The 23,935-nt window shown below is 35.1% G+C and overlaps 1 protein-coding gene across 1 annotated transcript in view; it reads right to left on the bottom strand.

Annotated features, from left to right (window-relative positions):
* LOC118200938 (very long chain fatty acid elongase 7-like) overlaps positions 1 to 23,935 on the bottom strand; it is a 79,014-nt gene that overhangs the window by 12,157 nt on the left and 42,922 nt on the right. Inside the window, exons 5-6 of the mRNA XM_035372931.2 lie at positions 11,716 to 11,772; positions 591 to 696 (exon numbers count right to left, since the gene is read on the bottom strand). Of these exons, the coding sequence (XP_035228822.1) occupies positions 591 to 696; positions 11,716 to 11,772 (163 nt within the window). The remainder of the gene's footprint in view (positions 1 to 590; positions 697 to 11,715; positions 11,773 to 23,935) is intronic.

Below are 23,935 nucleotides of genomic sequence, written 5' to 3'. Positions count from 1 at the left end.
TTAAGATTTCCCACTAAAGAATATGAAATTCAGGGTCCGAAGAAAGAAATTCGTAAACTGTCTTTGTCAATCATTGAGCTTGAATTTCGAAAATGCCTTAGGTTAATTTTCAAATTTTAAGTAAGCTATTATTCAAACATATGAGATACAATTTTAACTTAAATTGTAATTGGTACTTAAGTTTCCAAATAGAATTCTGAATTTAAATTTCCAGCTGTAACTGTTATTCTAAAACTTTATCAATTAGTGAACTCGGTTCTTTTTGAGTTTTCGATATCCAAATATATTCTTCCCATTCTAGTTAATGAATTTGATTTCAAATCCATTCTAATCTCCAATCTATTGAAATTTTAAAACAAAAAATTGCAAAAAAAAATTAATCGTAATTAATTTTTGATTTTTTTTGCTGCAATTCCTTTATTGATGAATGGCTTTAAGCATTTACATGCATCACAAATACCATTAGACTCACATCTTAAATAAAACGAAGTCATCTTCTAAGTGCATTAGATTTGATAAAAATGACTGAATGAAATAAGCATACTAAATAATGCAATTAATAACAGACTTTGTTAATTTTCTAAACTTACTTGTTTCGGTCCTGAATCCCAGCCATCCAAAAATTGGAACAACAGCATGATGAAATACGTGTAGAGGTGTGATCATGTTGAATTTTTTACTTAAAACTAAAAATACCTAAACAACAAAAAAAAAATAAATAAATAAATAAATAAATAAGCAAATAAAAACATAATAATATAAAAACATACGAAATGAAATTTTTTCAAATAAACTCAGTATTTAACAAATGAAAAGTGACCATCGAGGCTTATTACACAAATTTAAATAAATAAACTGTCTTGAGGTTTTTCAACATTGACTGAGTTATTTAGTAATTATTAAGGCTGTTAAAGGATGAATTAGATATTGCATAAAGTACATTACTGAAACATTTAATGTAATACCAAACTAATCGAAGTAATTATCTCTATTCCATTATTATAATTGTTGTTGGTAAACTAAGATGCCGTCCTGAGGAAAAAAAGCACGTCTTTTTCAAGTTTCAAAATATTATTTTAAGTAACGAAATAAAATTTACTGTTTTAAGACAGGAATAGATATTAAAATTTTTATCCATAATCTTATCAAACTCTTTATTGAAAATTATGGATTAGGAAATGAGTCATTCGATTAAAATACTCAGAACTCATATTTAATGTTAGCTTCATTAATGCATTTAATTTTAATTCTTAACTAAAACTATGATCCTTACAAACTAATTTTAATATCTGAAGTCTCAAACTTATAATTCCTAAATACATTTCTCTCGTTTTCACAATAATACTATTTAATTTATTTTTTGCTGTAAATTTTGCTGTTCCTTTCATTTTTTACCTGAAGCAATTTCATCACACGTCTCATGCCTACAAGGCATTACACAGTTAATGCTAGTTTAAATAACATTCATAATCATATAGGTTTTCTAAATATATGGCATTCAAGATAAAACAGCACAATACGTAATTTATTGGACGTAAACTATGCTTATTACATCCTGCAAGTCAGTAGTCAATGAGAAGTCAATAAGTCAATACGAGTTTGGAAATTTTCAAAACGTTTCTTAATATATATTAAATTCAATTAATGCGAAAACTCATAAATTACTTGTATGAAAATTCTTTCAACTCACCGAATGAAACGAAATCTTAAATTGAAGAACGGCACACAAAAATAAATCACAAAATACGACCATTGACTGACATTTAAGCAAAAAATCAACATCGAACTATTTTAATTTCTTTTTATCCAGCCTTTAAAAGCTAACATCAAAATCGAAACGAAAATAACATCAAAATATCAAGTTCTGAAATTATAATATCACAGTCAGTTTTGTTATACGGTAGTCAAACTTTTTGTGGTTTATTTTTCCGAAACGAAAATAACATCAAAATATCAAGTTCTGAAATTATAATATCACAGTCAGTTTTGTTATACGGTAGTCAAACTTTTTGTGGTTTATTTTTCATGATGAGGACGAACTTTGACTAAATTTATCGATAAGGACAGGGGGACGTATTAAAAGTTAGGTTTTGTAATTTTTTTAAAAAAATTATATTATAAATTAAAAAGTTATATAATGTAAAATTTCTATCATTTAAAATATTTTTCTAACTGGAAGTATATATTTATGATCAACAATCAGGAAAATAAAGGCCGTATAAGGATTCTTGTGGATCCTGTGTGTGTATCTATGTATGTATGTGTATATATGCTTCTGCAGCATAGTAGATTGTCAGTGCTCTTGTCTATTTCTGCTACCCAAGAAGAGGTACAGGTAAAAGTATGGGGGACACCCCAGCGATGCACCATGGGTCAGTTGGTAATTCCTTACCATACTAACTCTTTAAAAAAATTGCTTTATTAGAATTCATTCTTCTTTATTATAATTATCCAAGCTTTATTAGATTTACAAATAAATATTTAGGAAGTAGGCAACTGAAGCTTTCCAAATGATGTAGAGTTTACCTATTGTGGTACAGAGTGCGTTCCCACCGTACGCCTCGCATCCAGTATTTATTAAAAATAATGAATTAGTCCATTAAGAGGTTACAGTATAGTCTCAATACAATTGCAAGTTCACAAATTAAATTGAACATCTGTTTCGTTGTAACAAAAATAACAGATAAACATAATTGGTATGCACATAAATATAATGAGATAACTATAACAAATATATGTTATAATGAACTGTAAATAATAATACTAAAGAAGTACCTAATGGGGTTATTTCAATTATAAAAGGTTACTTACAGTTTAAAAAATTCACAAGTGGCGTCATTTGTACATATTCACAAGATGTAAAAGTTTATTTAATTCATGTTGTTTGAGAACTTATACTTGGCAAAGATCTAAGCCGTAGGAAAAGAGTCGTTGCATAATTTTTTGACTTCAGATACTGATGTTTATCTTTAACTAGAAACCTTTGAATGCCAGGAGATCAATTTGTGGGCTTTTATGTGATTCTCCTCAGTTAAGGGGCTTGAGAATCTGTAATGATCAGGAGTTCCCTTTTCCTCATATATACAGATGTCGGAGTTCGCCATATTTCTGTCTTAGAAATATGTGGGGAAGAGTTCGTGTCCTATTATATAGTAATTTAATTAAGGATTCTTGTAAAAAATGAGAAACTTAGATTGGGGATCAAGTTATATATGCGTCTTCCCTGCGAAGCATTATTTCGCATATCTTGCCTATATTTTGAAGCAAGTTTAGTCATACTTGAAATTTGAGGGAGGCCATGGAAGGATGATTTCAATACCGTCTTGATTAAGAGCTGCTTCTTTAGCTAATTGACCTACCTGATCGTTACCAAAATGGCCACTATGTCCTTTGATCCATGAAAAATTTAATTTTGTAGTTTGGAATTATGGCAAGAGGAAATTTTATATCGGAAATCAATGGAGAGGAAGGTAAGAGATTCTTAATCGCTAAAATAACTGCTTGGGAGTCAGATTTTTATGGTAAACTCATTGATAATTTTCAGAATGGCTATTTAAATCGCTGCTTTTATGGCTGACAATTCCGCTTGGAAAACACTCTTATTATTATGGAGACGACCTTTTCATTTGATGATACTTGAAGGGGCAGTTTCGAAATAGACTGCTAAACCAACTTTTCTTCAATTTTTTATCCATCGATATATGCATTTGGATATGAACTACCTGAATAGCAGAAATCAATTTTGATTATACGCCATTATGCTATGTTAGACGACTTAGCATGTCATGAAAAAAATCGACGTTAAAATAAAAGCCATTTTTATAAAATTCATACACCATGAGGGAAACCGTTTAATAGAATTTCATTTATTTGACAAATATATTACAATGATAAGACGAAATGATTCAAATTTAAGTAATTTTGAGATACACATTGTGCAGAAATCAGAAACCTGAGCATCCATATCTGCCAATAATAGTCCCAGCTACCAGATATTACCAGATAATAGGTAATAGTTGACCACCTGAGCCCTATGTGGACCATCGTTGCCTTCTATTATCAAGAACCCAGGCCAAACTGCCCTCCTGTAAAGTCTAACATGGGGCTTTACGATCTTCTCTCTATACTTCCACATACATGTACGCCGAGAATCAGTATTCAGGCTGAATCTCGATTTATCTGTAAAATGCTCCACTGGTTCAAAGAACATGCTGTCTGCACCATGCTAAAATGCTTTCTTGTATGCTGCAGTGAGCGGGACGCCATTTGCGCTTGTGATTCGTCTGTCTCTGATCTACGGATAATTCGCCACCTTATTCCGTCATCCATACTTTCGTGATTACTCATTTTACCTTATACCTTATGAAATTTACGCAACTCTTGCGAGAAACTCGGAAAATATCGTGAAGGAGGAAAGGCACACAAATCGCTGAAAACTTCTAGTGCGCTTATACCACTTCCACAATCACAGCTCCGCAGACACACAAGTGTAAGCCTACATATTCGACTCTGAATATGTGTATAATTCTTCAGCATAATTAGTACCTTCAATTATATAAGTTTCGTAAAAATAGACATAATTTGTCAATTCTCTTAGTTTTCAACACGATTGTATATCTTCTACCAACGAATTTCGGGTTTCTTGTGAGCTTGTAAGGATCTTAAGTTTTACTAACGTTTATTTTATTTTAAATCTTTACTATCACTTCTTATTTTCTACTTCCGGCCAGAATTATAAGCGTGAAGGAGTTTATGCAAAGTTGTCTGGCGAACGCCAAGTATTTAAGTGTGGCCTTTTTGCCAAGCAGAAGAGAGGAAGCCGTGAGTTCGAAGCAGGCCGCTTACCTTAGAAGTTACGCAGTTGCTACTTTGCCTTCCAGGCCAGAGGTTTTAATCCTCTTGATAAATTAAACGTATTGTAGTGTTCACAGTCTCTGTGCTACATACGCTTTCTGTTATTATAAGGCCAATCTTATTCTAAAGTTAAATTAGAGTTTAGTTTTATTTTGATATCTTTTAAGTTAGACCCCGAGTGGAGGGTCATTGTATTCCGAAGTACGGAAGTCATTGTATATAAAGAAAAAATAAAGGGTTTTGTATACCCTTCGTCTGTATCCTGTCTACTTACTACAATTAGTGAACATAGCTTTAGTAAGCTCTCTGTTCTAGTCAGGTCATTGTATGTTTCCGAAGAAGGCAAGAAGAAACATTGAACCTGATAGTGGCGCCCGACGAAGAATAACCATGGCCGAGTTTCAAGAAGAACCTGTGCTGCCTGCAGAAACAGCTCAGAATCCAGAAATGCCAGCTGCCGCCCTGGAAGGATTCGGGTATATTGTCCAGACCATGCGCGCTTCGATGAAACCAGAAGCAACGTTTAATGGACACTCACAGGTAACCAGTTTTTTGGAAAAATTGGATGACCACTTCATGCTCTACCCCGTGCACGAGTTTCAAAAAGTTACCTTAGCTACCAGCGCTTTGAGGGGCCAAGCGCTTAACTGGTTCAAATGTATCGGCAGAAGTCTCTTGGGTCAAGCAGGAAGTCCCACCTATACCTACGAAAATTTCAAGACTGCCCTACTAAAAGCCTTCCCTGTTGTAAGGGATCGTGCGAAATTAGAAACAGAACTTTTCAGTATATATCAACAAAGAATCGAAAACCTCTCGAGCTTTATTTTAAGAAAAATTCACGTTTTCAAGCTCTTGTATGGAAACCGTCCGGATCCTGAAATAATTCAAGTGATTTTGCCGAGGTTACTACCCCAAGTGCAAGACTTTATTGAATTGAGAAATCCGACTACACTGGAAAAATTATTTGAGCTAGCAATCCAGTTTGAAAGTAGAAGAACGGCGGCCGTCGAAAGAAGACGCCAATATCAACAGCGAAACCAAATTGGTACGCCAAGACTACAGCAAACTCAAGCACATGGCTACGGAGAAAAAGCGAATCAGTGGGCAAGGAAACCCGAGCATTCAAAAACAGCCGGCGAACGTCGACAGTTCAATAGCAACCCAGGAAAAAAGTCTCAAGGCCAGTGGAGAAAGAAGGAAAGCACCGAAAGAAAAAATAATTTAAACTAAAACGGATTTCTGCTGACGAGAGGGTGCGGAAATCCGAAGGCCACGAAAACCCCTCTTCCTACAAGTTAAATACAGTAATGGTGAAAAATTTAACTCTTCCGAAGATTGAAGTCTTGGTAAATAATATCCCGGCCACCGCACTCCTGGATACCGGCGCGCAGTGTTCCTGTGTGGCAGAAGTTTTTTTTAGAAAGTATTTTCGCAAATACCGCATATATAATGCGGATAATACAACAGTATTAGCGGCGCAAGGAGAACAATGTAAGTGCGTAGGTAAAGTACCTTTGTACATCCGTATCAAGGACGAACAAGTAAAGGTGATGTTTTTTATAGTAAAGAATTTGCAAGCACACTTAATACTAGGAATAGACTTTCTTTCAGACGCACAAGCTACACTGGATTTTAATGAAGCGTCTCTTAAACTGACGATGAAACCAGTGCGTGTAGAAAAGGTTGAACCGCCAAGGGTAAATCTCGACCACCTGCCTAGTGACGAGCAAGATAGAATCCGACAAGTGGTAAGTGAATTTGCTTCCTTATTTAGTGATATTCCAGGATTTACCCAGGTTACTAACCATAGTATTGACACCGGAGATGCATTGCCGGTTCGTCAAAAACCATACCGGTATGATAAGAATAAGGAAAAAATTATAGAATGGCATATTACCGATATGCTACGTAAAAAGATCGTAACGCCTATCTCAAGTAGTTATGCTAGTCCGGTGGTTTTATGTAAGAAAAATAATGATTATCCTTTGGAGCATCCAAAAAGGTGGAGATTCGCTATTGATTACCGTAAATTAAATTCCATAACGAAATATCCGGTATATCCGTTACCGATTATAGAAGAAATTTTAAGGAACATAAAATCAACCAAATTTATGACAACTTTAGACTTAACGAATGGTTATTTTCAAATAGGGATCAGGCCTGAGGACGTGCCTAAGACTGCTTTTATAACCAAGTCTGGCACTTATGCATTTTTGCGAATGCCGTTTGGCCTTTCAGGCGCCCCAGCAACATTTCAGCGATGCATGGACATTGTGTTAAGACCTGTTCTCGGAAAGTCCACATTTATCTATTTAGACGATATCATTATTACTAGTGATAATCTAGACCAACATGTACAGGATTTAAGACAGGTGTTTTCTTTATTAAATGAGGCCGGTCTAAAAGTTAATGTTGAAAAATGCAAATTTGCAGCCCCTGAATTAAAATATTTAGGTTACAAAATATCGCAAAAAGGGATCGAGACAGATGAATCAAAAATAATCGCTGTACAAAAGTATCCGACTCCAAACACGGCAAAGAAGCTCTCTTCTTTTCTAGGACTTTGTTCATATTATAGGTCCTTTATAAAAGATTTTGCGGCTATCGCTGAGCCATTGTTAAAATTAAAAAGGAAAAAGGCAAGATTCTCGTGGACGGCCGAAGCCAATAGTGCTTTCGAAAAATTAAAACAAGCATTAACGCAAGCCCCTGTGTTGAAATTTCCTGAAAAGGATGAAAATTTAGAAATTTCAGCGGATGCTTCGGATTATGCGGTAGGAGCGGTACTTTCGCAAAATCAGCAGCCAGTAGCATTTTTTAGCCGAACTTTAAATCAAACACAAAGAAACTATTCCGCGACCGAGAGAGAGGCACTTGCAGTTCTGTTAGCAGTGCAAAAGTTCCGAGTCTATTTTGGAAAGGCGCCGATAACAGTATATTCTGATCATGCGGCGGTAACTAGATTGTACTCTGGAAAAAATTTATCCCCAAGGTTAATAAGATGGGCACTCAAGCTGCAAGAATATAATCTGGTAATCAAGCATACCCCCGGAAAGGAAAATATCGTAGCAGATGCCCTGTCACGAATTAAATTAGACGAACAGGGTAATACCGTAAAAGTTGCAATGCTGACAGCGTGTACAATAAATTCCCGAGAAACTGTAATAACCGAACTGGGTAAGGATCCTGAGTTTGGAAGTATTTATGAGTATTTGAAGGATCCTGAAAATTTTAGCCACCAAGATATTGTGGCGATAAGAAATAGGGCGGCCCATTACGAACTAATAGATGGTCTATTATTTTATACAAAAACTACGAATTCCAACAACGAATTTCGACCTGTTATCCCAGCTAGTCTTAGATTAAATATCCTGCAAGAGCTCCATGACAGCCCTTTAGCTTCTCATGCTGGTATTCGAAAAACTACTCAACGCGTACGCGAGGCAGTCTACTTTCCTGAACTGCAAAAGTTAACAAGGGCGTATGTCCAGTCCTGCCCAACATGTCAAGCCGTTAATTATATTAATTTCCGCCCGGCCGGGTTTCTAAATAGTATTAAATCCGAATTTCCAAATGAAATAATCGGCATCGATTTATTGGGCCCTTTCCCAAAAAGTCAGTTAAACAAAAGTCGCTATCTCCTTGTTATAGTTGATCATTTTAGTAAATGGACCGAAATTGTTCCCTTAAAACGAGCCTCCGCGAAATTAGTTACCGATTCTATTTTAAATAAATATATTTTAAAATACGGGGCGCCCCTAAAAGTTATATCGGATAATGGTCCTCAATTTGTAAGTAATATATTTGAAGACATGTGCCAAAAACTGGGCATACGTCATTTAAAAATGGTCCCGTATCGGCCGCAATCAAATATAGCGGAACGGGTCAACAGAAATATAGTGAAAATTATCCGTAGTTATGTTAAAAATTTTCATAAAAGCTGGGATAACTATGTCAATGAATTTGCTTTCGCCCTTAGGACCGCAAAACATGATACAACGGGAAAAACTCCTGCTGAGTTATTTCTAGGCAGAAAGATTATAACACCGTTAGATAAACTATTTTATGTGCAACAAAGAGCCCCAGAATTTAAAATGGGTGATATAGAAAAACTAATAAAAGAAGCAAAAAAGAATACGGAAGTAGCACAAAGAAAACAGAAGTTATACTATGATCTGAAACGACGGGGAGTAACTTATAAAGTAGGGGATGAAGTACTAAAAATTAAGCATTCACTTTCTTCAGCACCAGAAGATAAAACTGCCAAATTTTTCCCACGCTTTGAAGGACCATATGTTATAGAAAAAATAACTCACGCTGTTGTAGTATTAAAGGCAAGAAATGGTGAAACCTGTTCCGCAAACATTGACCAGATAAAACCATTCTATGACCGTAATAAAATGCAAATCTTTTCAGATCTTTTGCAGGATCCGGTACGGCAGACACCGCAGGTACAAGTTCCAGAGGTGGGAAAACGACAAGTACAAGGGCAAGCCAATGAGAGACAGAAGCAAGTGAAAAGAAAATTGCCCCGCGGAAAAATTGAAGGTACAAAGAAAAAGAAGCCGTTCCACCGTCCAAAAAACAGAGTTCACGAACACCTCCAGAATGAAGAAGGGAGAAGGACGACGTATGTGGAAAAGACCGGGAGAAAGGACGGCAACTATAACCCGGCTGTGAAACGGAAGATTGACTCATCTGACAGAACTCTCCGCAGCAAAAGTCGCCGAACTGCGGAAGGGCCATCAGCGGCGGAGGAAAAAGTACAAGAAAAATTTGAACGGCCAACAACGAGGTCCAAGCAGGATCACGACAGAAGTTTCCCGGTTCCACCAAGACCAGCTGCCTTCAAACGGCCAAGACCACAAGCAGAGGACAGAAGGAAGATGTTCAAGGGTGGCCGTAGTGGTGAAAAACGGAAGCTTCCAGAGGAAAGCACTGAAGGGCGAGCCCGTACAAGAAGGAGGATCAACCAAGCTACGGTTTGCAGCACCTTTAAAGACTGGGCCCAGAAAAGGATGTCTGAATATTACAAAGATAAGTAAAATTTTGTGTTACTTTACAAACTTAAGTTAATCTTTCATTCTTACTGCAAGTGGCAGATTTGAAGAAGTTTTACCTCATGCGAGGTCTACCTTTATCGCCAAAAGGGCGAGAAATGAGTTGTGACCGATTTTCTTATTATGTTTTTCAATTACTCGCGCGTAAAACTAAAGTTGATGTATAATAGCGTTGTATAAAGACTTAAATATTGTAAAAAGTTATTGTATAAATTTTATTTAAAACATTCTAACAAGAAAGAAGTTTTAGTCTGAAAGACTTTTTGAAATGTAGTATTATTTCAATGTAGAAAGAATTGGCACTTGCTTTGAAAAGAATAGAAGTTAACAATGTACTACTAATGTATGTTTTCAAATGTGTAAAATTAACGGCATCTTGATATGTTCTTGTATACATGTGAACTGTTATTTTGAATGTTTAGAAATAACGTGATATGGTAAAAGTGAAAGTAATGTTAAAAATTTTGTTATTCGTGTGACTGTAAAGATTAAATCATGCTGAATATGTGTTAAAGGTTGAATGATGTAGTTAGGCTCTCTGACGCTACACTTTAGAGTTAGCCACTTTCAGAATAGTACCTCAGGGTCTAGAGTTGAATTTAGGGTGTGTTAAGAGGTCTCGTATGTTGAATTTTAACACGTTAGTGTTTTGATTGTAGGAGGAAGTGTTGAACACATAGACAGAAACACATTCGTGTTTGGTGTTTTTACAACACATGTCAGAGAGCACGGGGAGAGATAATTAAAATAGTCATGAATGAAATAAGAATGTTAAGAAAAGTATATTCTATATGTTATTTGCAATGTCATTCTGTAACATTTCATTAAACTAGTTTTCCTTCCAGATCTCTGGAAGGAACCAGAATTGAATAAAGCTCCTGTTTTGATGCAGTACAGATGAAAAAGAAAAAAGATTGTTGTATATTCCGGGAGCTGCTATTGTAACAAATTTCTTTCTTTTAAAATTTTCTAGTTTCTAGCTAAGTTATGTGTGTAAAAGTTTGGCCTCGCGTTAGTTTCTAGAGCTAAAAGTTTTCAACAAGGTCGTTTTAGACCTCAGTTTCAAACTAATTAACTCTGGCGGGAAGTATGTAAGGATCTTAAGTTTTACTAACGTTTATTTTATTTTAAATCTTTACTATCACTTCTTATTTTCTACTTCCGGCCAGAATTATAAGCGTGAAGGAGTTTATGCAAAGTTGTCTGGCGAACGCCAAGTATTTAAGTGTGGCCTTTTTGCCAAGCAGAAGAGAGGAAGCCGTGAGTTCGAAGCAGGCCGCTTACCTTAGAAGTTACGCAGTTGCTACTTTGCCTTCCAGGCCAGAGGTTTTAATCCTCTTGATAAATTAAACGTATTGTAGTGTTCACAGTCTCTGTGCTACATACGCTTTCTGTTATTATAAGGCCAATCTTATTCTAAAGTTAAATTAGAGTTTAGTTTTATTTTGATATCTTTTAAGTTAGACCCCGAGTGGAGGGTCATTGTATTCCGAAGTACGGAAGTCATTGTATATAAAGAAAAAATAAAGGGTTTTGTATACCCTTCGTCTGTATCCTGTCTACTTACTACAATTAGTGAACATAGCTTTAGTAAGCTCTCTGTTCTAGTCAGGTCATTGTATGTTTCCGAAGAAGGCAAGAAGAAACATTGAACCTGATAAGCTTCCTTCGTCATGTAGCAACTTTAATGATCAACAGAGTGTATTTCTTAATTTAATACTGGACTAAAATACATTCGTATTTTATTCTGAGAGGAAAATACGGAAAGGTTTAAATTATCAAATTATTCTTTTATACTTACTGTATCTAGTAACTCTATATATCTTACGACATACATTTCATATCCTAGAGCAAAAAACTGAAACAGGAAAAACAAAATTAAACCTTGATTCGAAATACAAATATATTATTTAAACAATACATTATTATTAGCATTAATTCATAGAATTTGCTGCGCATATCAAAATAGAGTTAAAAGCCAAAAAAGGTACCAGAGCATTGCATTATACCACTCTAAATAATGGCAATAGTGATCGAATAGCTCTTGAAATAAGAAATATTGCAGTCTATTTTCTACAGATATACGGTACACGTAAATGCATGGAGAACCTCAAGTTCCCATTTCCCGTTTCTGAGTAAATAAAGTTTCCACATACTAGTCCTAGACCTACAAAATTGCATATAGCATCACTCAGATCGCATCTAGTGCCACAGGAAACATCGATGAACCAGCAAACAAGTTGATTTAAACCGAAGTTCAGAACGTCTTTAGATTGGCCTTTATATTTTTTACATAGCATTATGTTACTTTATCACCGGATTAATTCCCAATGAAATCTGTCGAACTTTTAGAACCTCGGCCAATCCCTGAGGAATGGAATATTTCTATTTTATTACATCTTCTTATAGTTTTCCTAGAAATAATTGAAAAAAGCCTCCCTTTCGGCATAGTGGCAAGGAAGTTGATAGTCATAGCTTTGGACACAGGTTTGAATTCCGGAAAAAGCATGGATGTTTGTAAGTATATATTGTCTTTGTGGCACGGCGGCTCAATCTGAAAGTCATCTCAAAAGGTACGGCAAGAGGGATAGTAGACCCTCACATTAATTCTCTGTTCTTTCTAATCGGTGAAATTTGTCGTCCCCTGCGGTGTAACCTGAGCAATGTTTTTGGTATCGAGATGGCTAAATTGCAGATGGGTTTATTTATTTCTCACGACTTCTTCACTGGTAAAGCATTTAGCCACTGAGCTCCAATTTAACACAAAACATTTTCGAGGAATTTTCGTTAAATATACTCGGTTTGCAGCAGCTATTGAGAGAAATTTTCCTCTCTTTTTAAGATTCTAGAAAAATGGCTTAACTTTGGCTTTTTAGCCTATTATATACAGTTCCTTTTGTAACAAGCGGTATTTTTATTTTCGGAACAGAAAGCACTCTAATACATGCTTTTTTAACAAAATGCGCTCTAGAAAATCTAATTGCGTTTCGCTAAATTACCACTCAGGTGATAGCTTTTTAACTATAACATGAGAAAAGGCAAGTAAGTAAGAGACAAATGCATGGGCTTTAAGATACTCGAAAAACTCAATAAATATGTATATTTATAAACTGAATTGAAAACGTACAAGTTAGCTGTGTGCTATAAACTGCCATCATGCAAATCAAGTATAACTGTTAAAAAATACTAATAAGCTAATAATATGCTTTATATTACTTTTTGAATCTTAACTGCAATATTTTACAACATTCATTATCCCATCACATTTGCCTCTTTTTACATCCAAAGGAAAAAACAAAGATTAAAAGTGAAGAAATTACGTAATACTATTTTTCAAATTACAGTATCATTGACTGAAAATGTTTTTACATGGCTGCAAAGACCATCACATCTTCTTTCGATTTCAGCTTATTTGTATTAAAATCTGTTAACAATCATAATCAGAAAAAAAATGAAAATCAGAAAAATTTCTTCATTATTTTCTATCTGAAAATATATATATTAAATTTAATAATTTTGCCTCATATTTTACACACATACACAATACATTACACATCTTTCAATTTTTTATTATTATTGTTATTCTTATTGTTATCATGCGGTAATGTTAGATTCTTTTCACTAACTTTCTATAATATAAAATGAGAATACAAGTTACTTTTCTTAACTTGAATTTTAATTTTTACATATTTATTTGTATTCCAAGTCCGTAATGTCAAATAATTTTTATGCTCATAAAACCAAGTTGAAAATTTACCATACAATACTAAAAACCTGTTACCTACAGCCATGAGCAGGTAGTCACACTCATTGGTTTGTACAGGCCCTACCATTTTTGTGAAAGTTTGTTATTATATTATCTTTTGTTTGTTTTTATTTATTAAGTATTACATTGCTGTACAATAGGAAAATATGATTTTTTACAATAGGTGAATATGTATTTTATGAGTTTTTAACTATATGCTAAAATCATTTCGATTTAATATTGATAATAATATATACCATGATTTTCACAAGACTGCCAAAATTTATTGTATGATCTTTAAGCTAACTTTCTTCAAGAACATTCAAACTGGACAATAAATTTTATTTATAGAATGATATTTTGTTAGTATTTCTAAAGTATATCTTAAAAATTGTATCATCATCATTTGTTTGCTTTCTGATTGAAAATTGTAAACATTATACAAAATTTCTCTTCCTTTTCTAACATAATAATGTGTTTTTGTTGAATAACTTTCTCTTACCAAGGCTTTTTCTGCTTTAAGAGCGGAGACAAAATTATTAAATTTAATTGAAACTAACTGGCAACAGACCTTCAAATTACTAATTTTTATTTAAAGTAAAATCCCTTCAGGGCAACTTCGCTTTCTTTGCGCTAACTTCATTATTGTAAACTCTCGTCCAATCGTTATCCAGAACTAAACCAAAGACCTTCCAAACTTATAAAATATAAAATGACTTTCCAAACTCATAAAATATAAAATGACTTTCCAAACTTATAAAATATAAAATGACTTTCCAAACTTATAACCAAAACCAACTACGCAACTTCTTTCGCCACCTCGCTTTCCTGCTGGCAAAGTGTCTCTTATGCTCTGTTTTTGCTATTCTTCGCTATTTGAAATGTAATTACATGTCCCAAATTGTGTGTGTGGGGGGGGGGTATTTAGCTATTCTAGTGTTTCACAAATTATGAAAATAATGTGCTGAGATGTTTAATTACAAAGCTGGTCGTGCTTCTTCCAAAATTCTCTCTACCGCAATTTCTGGGCTACTACGCATCAGTTTCCATGGCCATGGATAAAAAATTAATCCATGTCTAATTCGAGCTATCATCTAATTTCAAATTATCTGCACTGAAACACATTTTCATCTCAAACACACATACAGACACGCACATATATAGGTAAACAATTCAACTATCTGTAGACTAGAGTTTTAGCAATCATTCAAAACATAAAGATAAGAACCCCAGTGTTACCACGTTTAAGCTCAGCAGCCTCGATTCTTGCGCGCATTGAATGAAAAATCAGTTGGTGTTGATTGAGCGATACTGCCTCTGTAATTTTTTTTTTAATTTCTCTGTAATTTTCTGTAATTTTCGATTTCACGTCGTTTTAGTTTTTGTGTAAAATTGGTTCTAAATTTCTTACTTTTTGTCTGTATTGATCAATTTTCAGCAGCGTATTAAATGGGAATACTTGGAATAATTATGTTTTTAAGTAAACAAAATGTGCTACGCTCTATATATATGATGTTTAAGGTTCAGTTACATATTGAATATTTTTCAGTATCAGCATGCTGTTTGCCTCTGTCCCTGCTCTAAACTTTTCTAATCATTTAAAAAGCGTTTTCATGGGTAATATAAACATTATTTGTTGTAATATTTTTTAAGAAATGAAGCAAATTCGCAATGACATAAGCATTAATCGTTATCATAATTCAAAATTTTAAATCAGTGTAAAATTTGAAATCATTGCCAAATTTTAAATTTATATGTAGACGTAATTTTAAATCAAGAAGTTCAGTGTACGTACTTAGGCAAATAGAAACATAAGCTCCTGTAATTAGCAAAATAAACATGAGTTTTATATTTCGCTAAATAAGTATAGATCCTTAAACAAGAGTAACCACAATGTGCATTTCACTTAAAACTTATATGTAACAGAAGTCGAATTTAACAAATTAAAAATCTAATGTTTTTATGCGTCTCACTTGTATTTGTGTATTTGTTGTTAAATTAGCATAACTTGCAGTTGCTCCAAAGTTCATCATACCATTTTTGTTTCTTTAATTTTTGAAATTTTACTGCCATACACACAAAAAAACGGAAAAAAAGAAAAAGCAGATTGTAGACAGACAAAAACCTGGATGTTTTTCAGAGAACTGCAAATTAAGGAAACATTAGAAAGAAATTTTATTTCCTCCTTTTTCTTACTGACATTATTTGCACATAATATTAAAGTAATGATTTAATAATAGATATCATTGCTCATTCCTTTTGTGTTGTAAACAGGAGGCTCCTGTCACCGCTGTAATATTAGAATTATGTAATAATAATTATTTTTTCTTTGTACAGGAAGTTGATAACCCTACATAATAATATATTTATCTGTACATTGTATAATAAAATGTTTATATTTTTGTGACTTTTATCAATCTAAAGTATCGGAAGGGCGTCAACAATCAGGTTTCCTCTTAAGTGGGTCATTTTCTTGGTGGTGATGGGCATGATGCTTGATGGTGAAGATCTTAATAAGGTTATTTAGGAAAAGGTGGGTGATTCAGAATAAGCCTTTATGATCATTTTAGATGCTGTTTTTGAGGCGAAATATTTTAAAATATACGTGACATTTTTAAGTCACATCTTCTATTATTATTCTTCGACATCTTCTGTTACGATTTATATCTTAGGATGAATCATTCATTATTCTTGCCTAAGGAAAAGTGCAAAGGAAAGACAGTGGTCACACTATTAAAGGATTTAAACGAAAGCAAATTTGGTGGAGTTTCCAGACTTTTCTGATCTTTTGAAAAATATCCCTTAACTTAGAATGTTCGACTCAGACAAATCGGTTATAAACTTGCGGGAGAGACAGAGTACAACTACACGATAGAAAATTGTCTTCGTTGTCGTGGAGAAGCAATTAATAGTCCTTCTATGTGTGAAGTCTTCATACACAGACCTTCTATCGACCTCCTGGAAATACTGCAATAGAAAGCTTCGTTGGCTATTTACCAAAAAGGGACGAGATCTGTGTTCATGTGAAATGATCTAATATCATTATCGGAATTGTCTTCGTTTATTTCTAGTTTCTCTTGGCCTCTTTGCTCTTACAGAATTTGGAGTTTCTTGTGTTTGAATCCTTTTAAAGTGTAATCATACTCCATGAAAGACATTCAGGCTGAATCACAAGAAGTATTAGACGACCTTCAATTAAAGATTCCCAGAGAAAATGCCAGTCATTGTATGATCTTAGCATAAATAAATAAAACTAATTTGGAGTGAATAGATACTAGATTTAATTACGTTAAGTTTCCAAAATTTGGTTGGTCTTGTTCTTATCTTTAATAATCAGAATAGTATTTATTAAATTGTAGGGTTTATATTTATTTTAACGAACATTTATTTTAAGTTTAAACTATCTTTCCTGTCAAGCCTTACTTTCCCCTAGAACTGCCAATGCCAGAGTATGTAAATTTTAGTAAAACGCGCAAGGATTCAAATTTATCAGCGGAAGTGTTCTGAGTTAAATAGAAAGGAAACGAGTTAGAAGGTGTGCTTTCTTGCTTCACGAGTGTGGAAGTGGCTAGTTAGAAATTGAAGAACCACGCGTTTCGGCCTGTGTGCTTGCCTCGGCAAATTGTTACGGTGAGGTTAGTTACGTTTAGAGAGCCTCGTAGTTAGTCTCTTGTTATTATCTCTTTTTAGTTTCTTATTTTTATTTTACCGCCGGATCGGCGTAGTTTGTGAGCGTCAAGAGCACGCATTTGTAACTTCTAAAGTTGAATAAAAAGGGACTTAAACCCTTATCAAGACTCTGTCTAATTTCCAGTTTCAGCAGTCACCACTTTGTTGCATGCAGGTTGGAAGCGCGCAACTTTACATTGGCGCCCGAACACTTGTCGAACTGAAATGGCCGAAAATTGGATGGAAGTTACTGGACAACAACAAGAAATGGCAAGCCAATTGGAAGGATTTGGATACCTGGTCCAGACTTTGAAAGCGTCAATCAAGCCAAACGTCAATTTCGACGGAAAAAATTCGGTGGCGATATTTCTAGAAAGCCTCGACAATCACTTTCAGCTCTACCCTGTGCCTGAAAGACAAAAAGTTGTCATCGCCACATCTGCACTAAGAGGACAGGCCGCGCTATGGTGGAAGAATATAGGCAAATTTTTATTAGGGGAATTCGGAAGCCAGACATATACATTTGAAAATTTCAAAAAATCGTTATTAAAGGCCTTCCCCATAGTGAAAGATCGAGCAAGGCTAGAAGCCGAACTATATAGTTTCTATTAACGGAATATAGAAGAGTTGACGGACTTTATTCTGCGAAAAATTAAGCTGACAGATATGCTGTACGGGAAGAAACCCGACGCGGAGATTATTGAAATAATCTTACCAAGATTACTACCTGCTGTTCAAGATTACTTTGAAATTAGAAACCCAAGCACATTGCAGGAGCTCTTCGAATTGGCGATCAAGTTTCAAAATCGCAGAATAGCGGAAAAAGCTAGAGGGGCATCGTATTCTCAAAGCATCCGAAGGCAATCTTCAAATGAGCAGACCAGAAATGCAAACCGCTCTTATGGGGGAAAGAGCTATCAAGCAAACTCATCGAACCTCGAAGGCCAAGGCCCAAAAAGAAAATTCGAAAACAAACGTCCGCGTACACACAAGGCATAAGTTGAAAGGAAAGCTTTAAACGAGTAGAGGGGCCTGTGAAAGGGAGGGTCCAGACCCCGGAAGTTTTAAAAAAACCCTCAAAAAGACACTTAAATACGGTCATCGTAAGGAACTCCCATCTACCAATTATACAAGTCCTGGTTGGCGATGTACCAGTAGAAGCTCTCATTGATACAGGAGCAAAAGGTAATTTTATGAGTAATACATTTTTCAAGAAGAATTTTTATAGGCTACGATTATTTAAAAACAAAAACACAGAAATTATAGCGGCGCAAGGAAAAACCTGTCACTGCATCGGGAAATTATCATTAAACATACAGGTAAAAGATGAAAGCCTCAAAGTATTAATTTTTGTAGTAAAAAATCTGCAAAATCCACTTATTTTAGGTATGGAATTTTTAAGGTCCGCGAGGGCCAAATTGAATTTTCAGGACAGTTCTATTGTGCTGGAGATGGACCAGAGGGTGATGGAACCAGTGGAACAACCGCAAGTTGACCTTAGCCATTTGAATGACCATGAAAGTCAAGCCATCCAGCAAGTGGTCGTACTTTTTCAAACTTGTTTTCAGACCGGCCTGGTAGCTGTCAAATAGTTACGCATCAGATACAGTTAACTGCCGACAAACCTTGTAGGACTAACCTTATCGCTATGATAAACAGAAAGACCTAATTATAGAAGAACATATTCAGGAAATGTTAAAGAACAAAATAATAACGCCCATAAATAGTGAGTACGCGAGCCCAGTCGTACTGTGTGGGAAAAAGAACGAGTTTCTTCCTTCGGATAAAAGGGCTTGGAGGTTTGCTATCGATTACAGAAAACTGAATAGTGTTATTAAATTCCCAGTTTACCCTTTGCCGGTTATAGAGGAAATTATTAGAAAGATTAAATCTACTAGATAGATGACTACTTTGGACTTAACGTCTGGCTACTATCAAATAGCTATGAGACCCGAAGACATACATAAAACCGCGTTTATAACAAAATCGGGCACTTATGCATTTTTACGCATGCCCTTTGGGTTGTGTGGGGCCCCATCAACATTCCAGAGAGCTATGGACATTGTTCTAAAGCCTGTCTTAGGAAAATCGACTTTAATCTATCTTGATGATATAATTATAACGAGTAGTACGTTGGAACAACATATTAAAGATCTAGAACAAGTTTTTAAATTATTAAAAGAGGCCGGTCTTACAATTAACGTCTCAAAACGCAAGTTCGCAACTAAAGAACTTAAATATCTCGGTTATAAAATTTCGCAAAAGGGTATAGAAACGCAAGATTCAAAAATAAAAGCTATCAAGAATTTCCCACCGCCCAACACCGCCAAGAAACTTTCTTCTTTCCTTGGGTTATATTCTTACTATCGGTCTTTCATAAAAGACTTCGCTAATATTGTTGAACCACTCTTAGTAATCAAAAGGAAGAAAGGTAAATTTACGTGGACAGCGGAAGCAAACACAGCTTTTGTAAGATTAAAAGAAGCGCTCATCAATGCCCCTGTTTTAAAATTCCCGGAGGGGGACGAAAACCTGGAAATTGCAGCAGATGCGTCGGACTATGCGGTGGGTGCGGTTCTTATGCAAAATAGCCATCCTCTGGCATTTTTTAGTAAAACGTTGAATCACACACAAAGGAATTATACAGCTACAGAGAGAATAACATTCGCCGTATTAATGGCTGTACACAAATTTCGAGTTTATTTCGGCAAAGCGCCAGTAACAGTCTTTTCGGATCATGCGGCTGTTGGTAGACATTACTCAGGGAAAAACCTAACGCCCAGGTTAATAAGATGGGCTTTAAAACTCCAAGAATATAATTTAATAATAAAATATAAACCGGATAAGGAAAACAATGTAGCTGACACACTTTCTCGCATAAAACTGGACGATGAAGGCAATGAACTTAAATGCGCTGTGCTGACTTCAAAAATTTTAGATTCTAGAGATACAATTATCGCTGAACTGAAAGCTGATCCTGAATTTGGAAATATCTATGCATATTTGAAAGACCCCGAAAGCTTTGAGCACACAGATATCGATGCGATAAGAAATAGAGCAGAAAACTATGAAATAATAGATAATTTATTATTCTATACGAAAACAACAAACGAACATCTCGAGTACAAACCAGTCATCCCAGACTCGCTTCGATTAAGCATTTTGAATGAATTACACGACGCGAAAACAGCGAGTCATTTAGGGGTTAGAAAGACTTTAAAAAGGGTACGCGAGGCGGTATATTTCCCCCAATTATACAAAATAGTAACTGCGTATGTCAGGTCCTGCAATCAATGTCAGTTAATAAATGATATTAATTACAGCTCGGCCGGGTACTTAAATAGCATTCGCGCTACATTTCCGAATGAAATTTTAGGCATAGATCTTATAAAAATCGTTTTCTTTTAGTAATTGTAGATCATTTTTCAAAATGGACAAAAATTGTTCCACTTAAACGCGCGTCAGCCAAAACAGTCGCAGATGCATTCTTACACAGATACATTTTAAAATACGGTGCACCGATAAAAGTCATTAGCGATAACGGTAAACAATTCATTAGTCAAATATTTGAAAATATATGCAATGGACTTGGCATACGCCATATCAAAATGGTTCCGTATAGACCACAGGCAAACATAGCAGAAAGAGTGAATAAAAACATTGTAAAATTAATTCGCAGTTACATTAGCACACATCACAAGCGCGGAGATGGCTACATAAATGAGTTAGCTTATGCTTTAAGAACGGCAAATCACGATACTACGGGAAAAACCCCAGCAGAATTGTTTTCAGGCCGAAAGTTAATTACGCCTTTAGATAAATTATTCTTTGTGGAACAAAGAGAGCAAGAATTTAAACAGAAAGACGTGCAAATGCTTATTGACCAGGCGATTAAAAGCTCGGATACGGCAAGAAATAGGCAAAACGTATATTATGATAGAAAACGCCATGAAGCAGATTTTAAAGTTGGGGATAAAGTGTTGAAGCGTAAATTTTCTTTATCAAGTGCCCCAGACAATTTTACTGCAAAGTTAGCTCCAAAATTTGAAGGCCCCTATGTAATTCAGGAAATCAAAGGAGTCGTATTGTACCTTAAGAACGAGAGAGGGGAAATCTGTAAAGCAAGGCCCGACCAGGTGAAAAAAATATTATAATCAAAATGATTTTGAAATCCTTAAAAGTTTCTTGCAGGACTTTTAAGGATTTCAAAATCATTTTCAAATCCATAAAAGAAGTAGAAGGTCCAGAAGTAACGTCACCCGTTCCACCACCCAAGAAGCAGAGAACTTAAGAGAAACCTAGCCCTTCTACAACCCATGCGACGGTACCGAAAAGAAGACACGAAAACTTTCAGACTCCAGCATTTAAGAAAAACAAGAAAGCAAAGCCGCCGCGTAAAGAAACCTTGGTAAAGAGGAAAACACGACTTACAACGTGTCGCAGTAGAAATTATACATCAAGGAGAACGCTCCCAGGGCCAGAGAGTCAGGTGCAAACAAGGCCGCCGTTCCCGAAAATAAAAAGACAGCAGGAGGAACGAAAAGACCAACACCAACAGAAGAAATTCAAGCATGACTCCAGACCGGAGGACGCCAAGACCAGCCGTCCAGGGAAAAAACGGAAAAGACAGCAACCCGACGATTACTACTCCAAGAGGCCAGCATGCATAGGACGAAAAAGAAACATTAACGTGGACGACAGTCGGAGGTCATTAAGGAGAAGACTGAAGTCCACGAAACCTATGACGTGGGAGCAGTTCTGCCAGAAAAGAATGACGGAGTTCCAATCATCGAAAACTCAAAGATAAGTTAAAATCTTCTATATTTTTTTTTTCATTTGTTCCGAAATGTTATGCGTAAATACGAAGTTCTATGTTTTGACGGAAGTCAATGTGTCTCGGTTGAGACTTAGTTTTGTTTTACTTTATTTAGCTAAAGCAAAAGTATTATTTTCTTTAAGTATAAAATCTAAGAACAAGCAGTTTCTGTTGGTCGAAAGACTAATTCTGTTATGTTAAAGCCAAAATTTGGCCGAAGATAAAAATAACTTCGTATTCTTGTATTAATAAGAACTTTAGTTTCAGTGCCGCCAGCTTGGCGAAGAATGAGTAAAGTAAAAATTTTTTTTTCTCTTATTCATTTTATGGTAAATTGTAAAAATCATATGTATTAGAATTTTGTAAATATATGTAAATACGTCAAAGTTATGTAAAAGTAGGATTTAGTCTAGAAGCATAAAATTTTAGATGCTAAAAGTAAATGCTCAAAAGGAATGAATTCAAATTTAAGTATTAAACTGTAGATAAAATCATGCTTTAGAGCGAAAGCCTGCATGTCTAAAGATGAATGAGGGGGAAGTTAGAATAAATGTGTCTTGTAGGGTTCTCCACCTACACTTGAATTTTAAAAATGTTAAAATAGCTCATCGAGTTTTAGAATGTCGAGTAAGGTGTGTCTATTTGGTCGCTGAATGCTAACAAATCATTGTGGTTAGGGAAAGTGTTGCAATACTAAAACACGAATATTCCCGTTTTGACACCACACATGGTGGAGAGCCAGGGTAAAATTAAATTCATGTTTGAATACTTGAATGAATGTGAATTAAATAGTAATTAAGAAAAATAAAACGAACAAAAACTTTATTCAGTGTCAAGAAAGTGTAAATTATAATGTATTTAGAAAGATACTGATACTTATTCCTTCCAGATGCTGGAAGGAAGAGAACAAGATTGATTGCTGAAGTCCAGGAAAAGTTGCTGTAAGAAGAGAGAATTAAATAAGTATACACAGAGGTTTATTATACCTTTTGTGAGATAACAGATTTTTTTTTGTGTAAACGAGGCTCTTAAGGAATTGTAGAAATTGTTCAGAATTGTAGAAACTTTTCACCAGGTCGTTTGTAGGACCTGCTTCCAAGTTTTCCAAATTCTGGCAGCGGCAAATGTAGGGTTTATATTTATTTTAACTAACATTTATTTTAAGTTTAAACTATCTTTCCTGTCAAGCCTTACTTTCCCCTGGAACTGCCAATGCCAGAGTATGTAAATTTTAGTAGAACGCGCAAGGATTCAAATTTATCAGCGGAAGTGTTCTGAGTTAAATAGAAAGGAAACGAGTTCGAAGGTGTGCTTTCTTGCTTCACGAGTGTGGAAGTGGCTAGTTAGAAATTGAAGAACCACGCGTTTCGGCCTGTGTGCTTGCCTCGGCAAATTGTTAATCTTTCAACGTAATATTCAGAGTTTGCTGAATTATCAGCGGTACTTTAGAACGCGGTGAGGTTAGTTACCTTTAGAGAGCCTCGTAGTTAGTCTCTTGTTAATATCTCTTTTTAGTTTCTTATTTTTATTTTACCGCCGGGTCGGCGTAGTTTGTGAGCGTCAAGAGCACGCATTTGTAACTTCTAAAGTTGAATAAAAAGGGACTTAAACCCTTCTCGAGACTCTGTCTAATTTCCAGTTTCAGCAGTCACCACTTTGTTGCGTGCAGGTTGGAAGCGCGCAATTTTACAAAATAAAAAAAGCACATTTTTAAACGAAACTTGATTAGGATATATTTAAGAATAAACCTACCACGGCAGTCTGCTTTAAGCAGCTACAGGCTGAAGCAAA

Source organism: Stegodyphus dumicola, chromosome 5, assembly GCF_044657685.1.
Source record: "Stegodyphus dumicola isolate Sdum_Otavi_A_Nest chromosome 5, ASM4465768v1".
Taxonomy (NCBI): Eukaryota; Metazoa; Arthropoda; class Arachnida; order Araneae; family Eresidae; genus Stegodyphus; species Stegodyphus dumicola.
The sequence above is the reverse complement of the archived record's forward strand: the minus strand, read 5'-3'. Positions and strand labels throughout refer to the sequence as shown.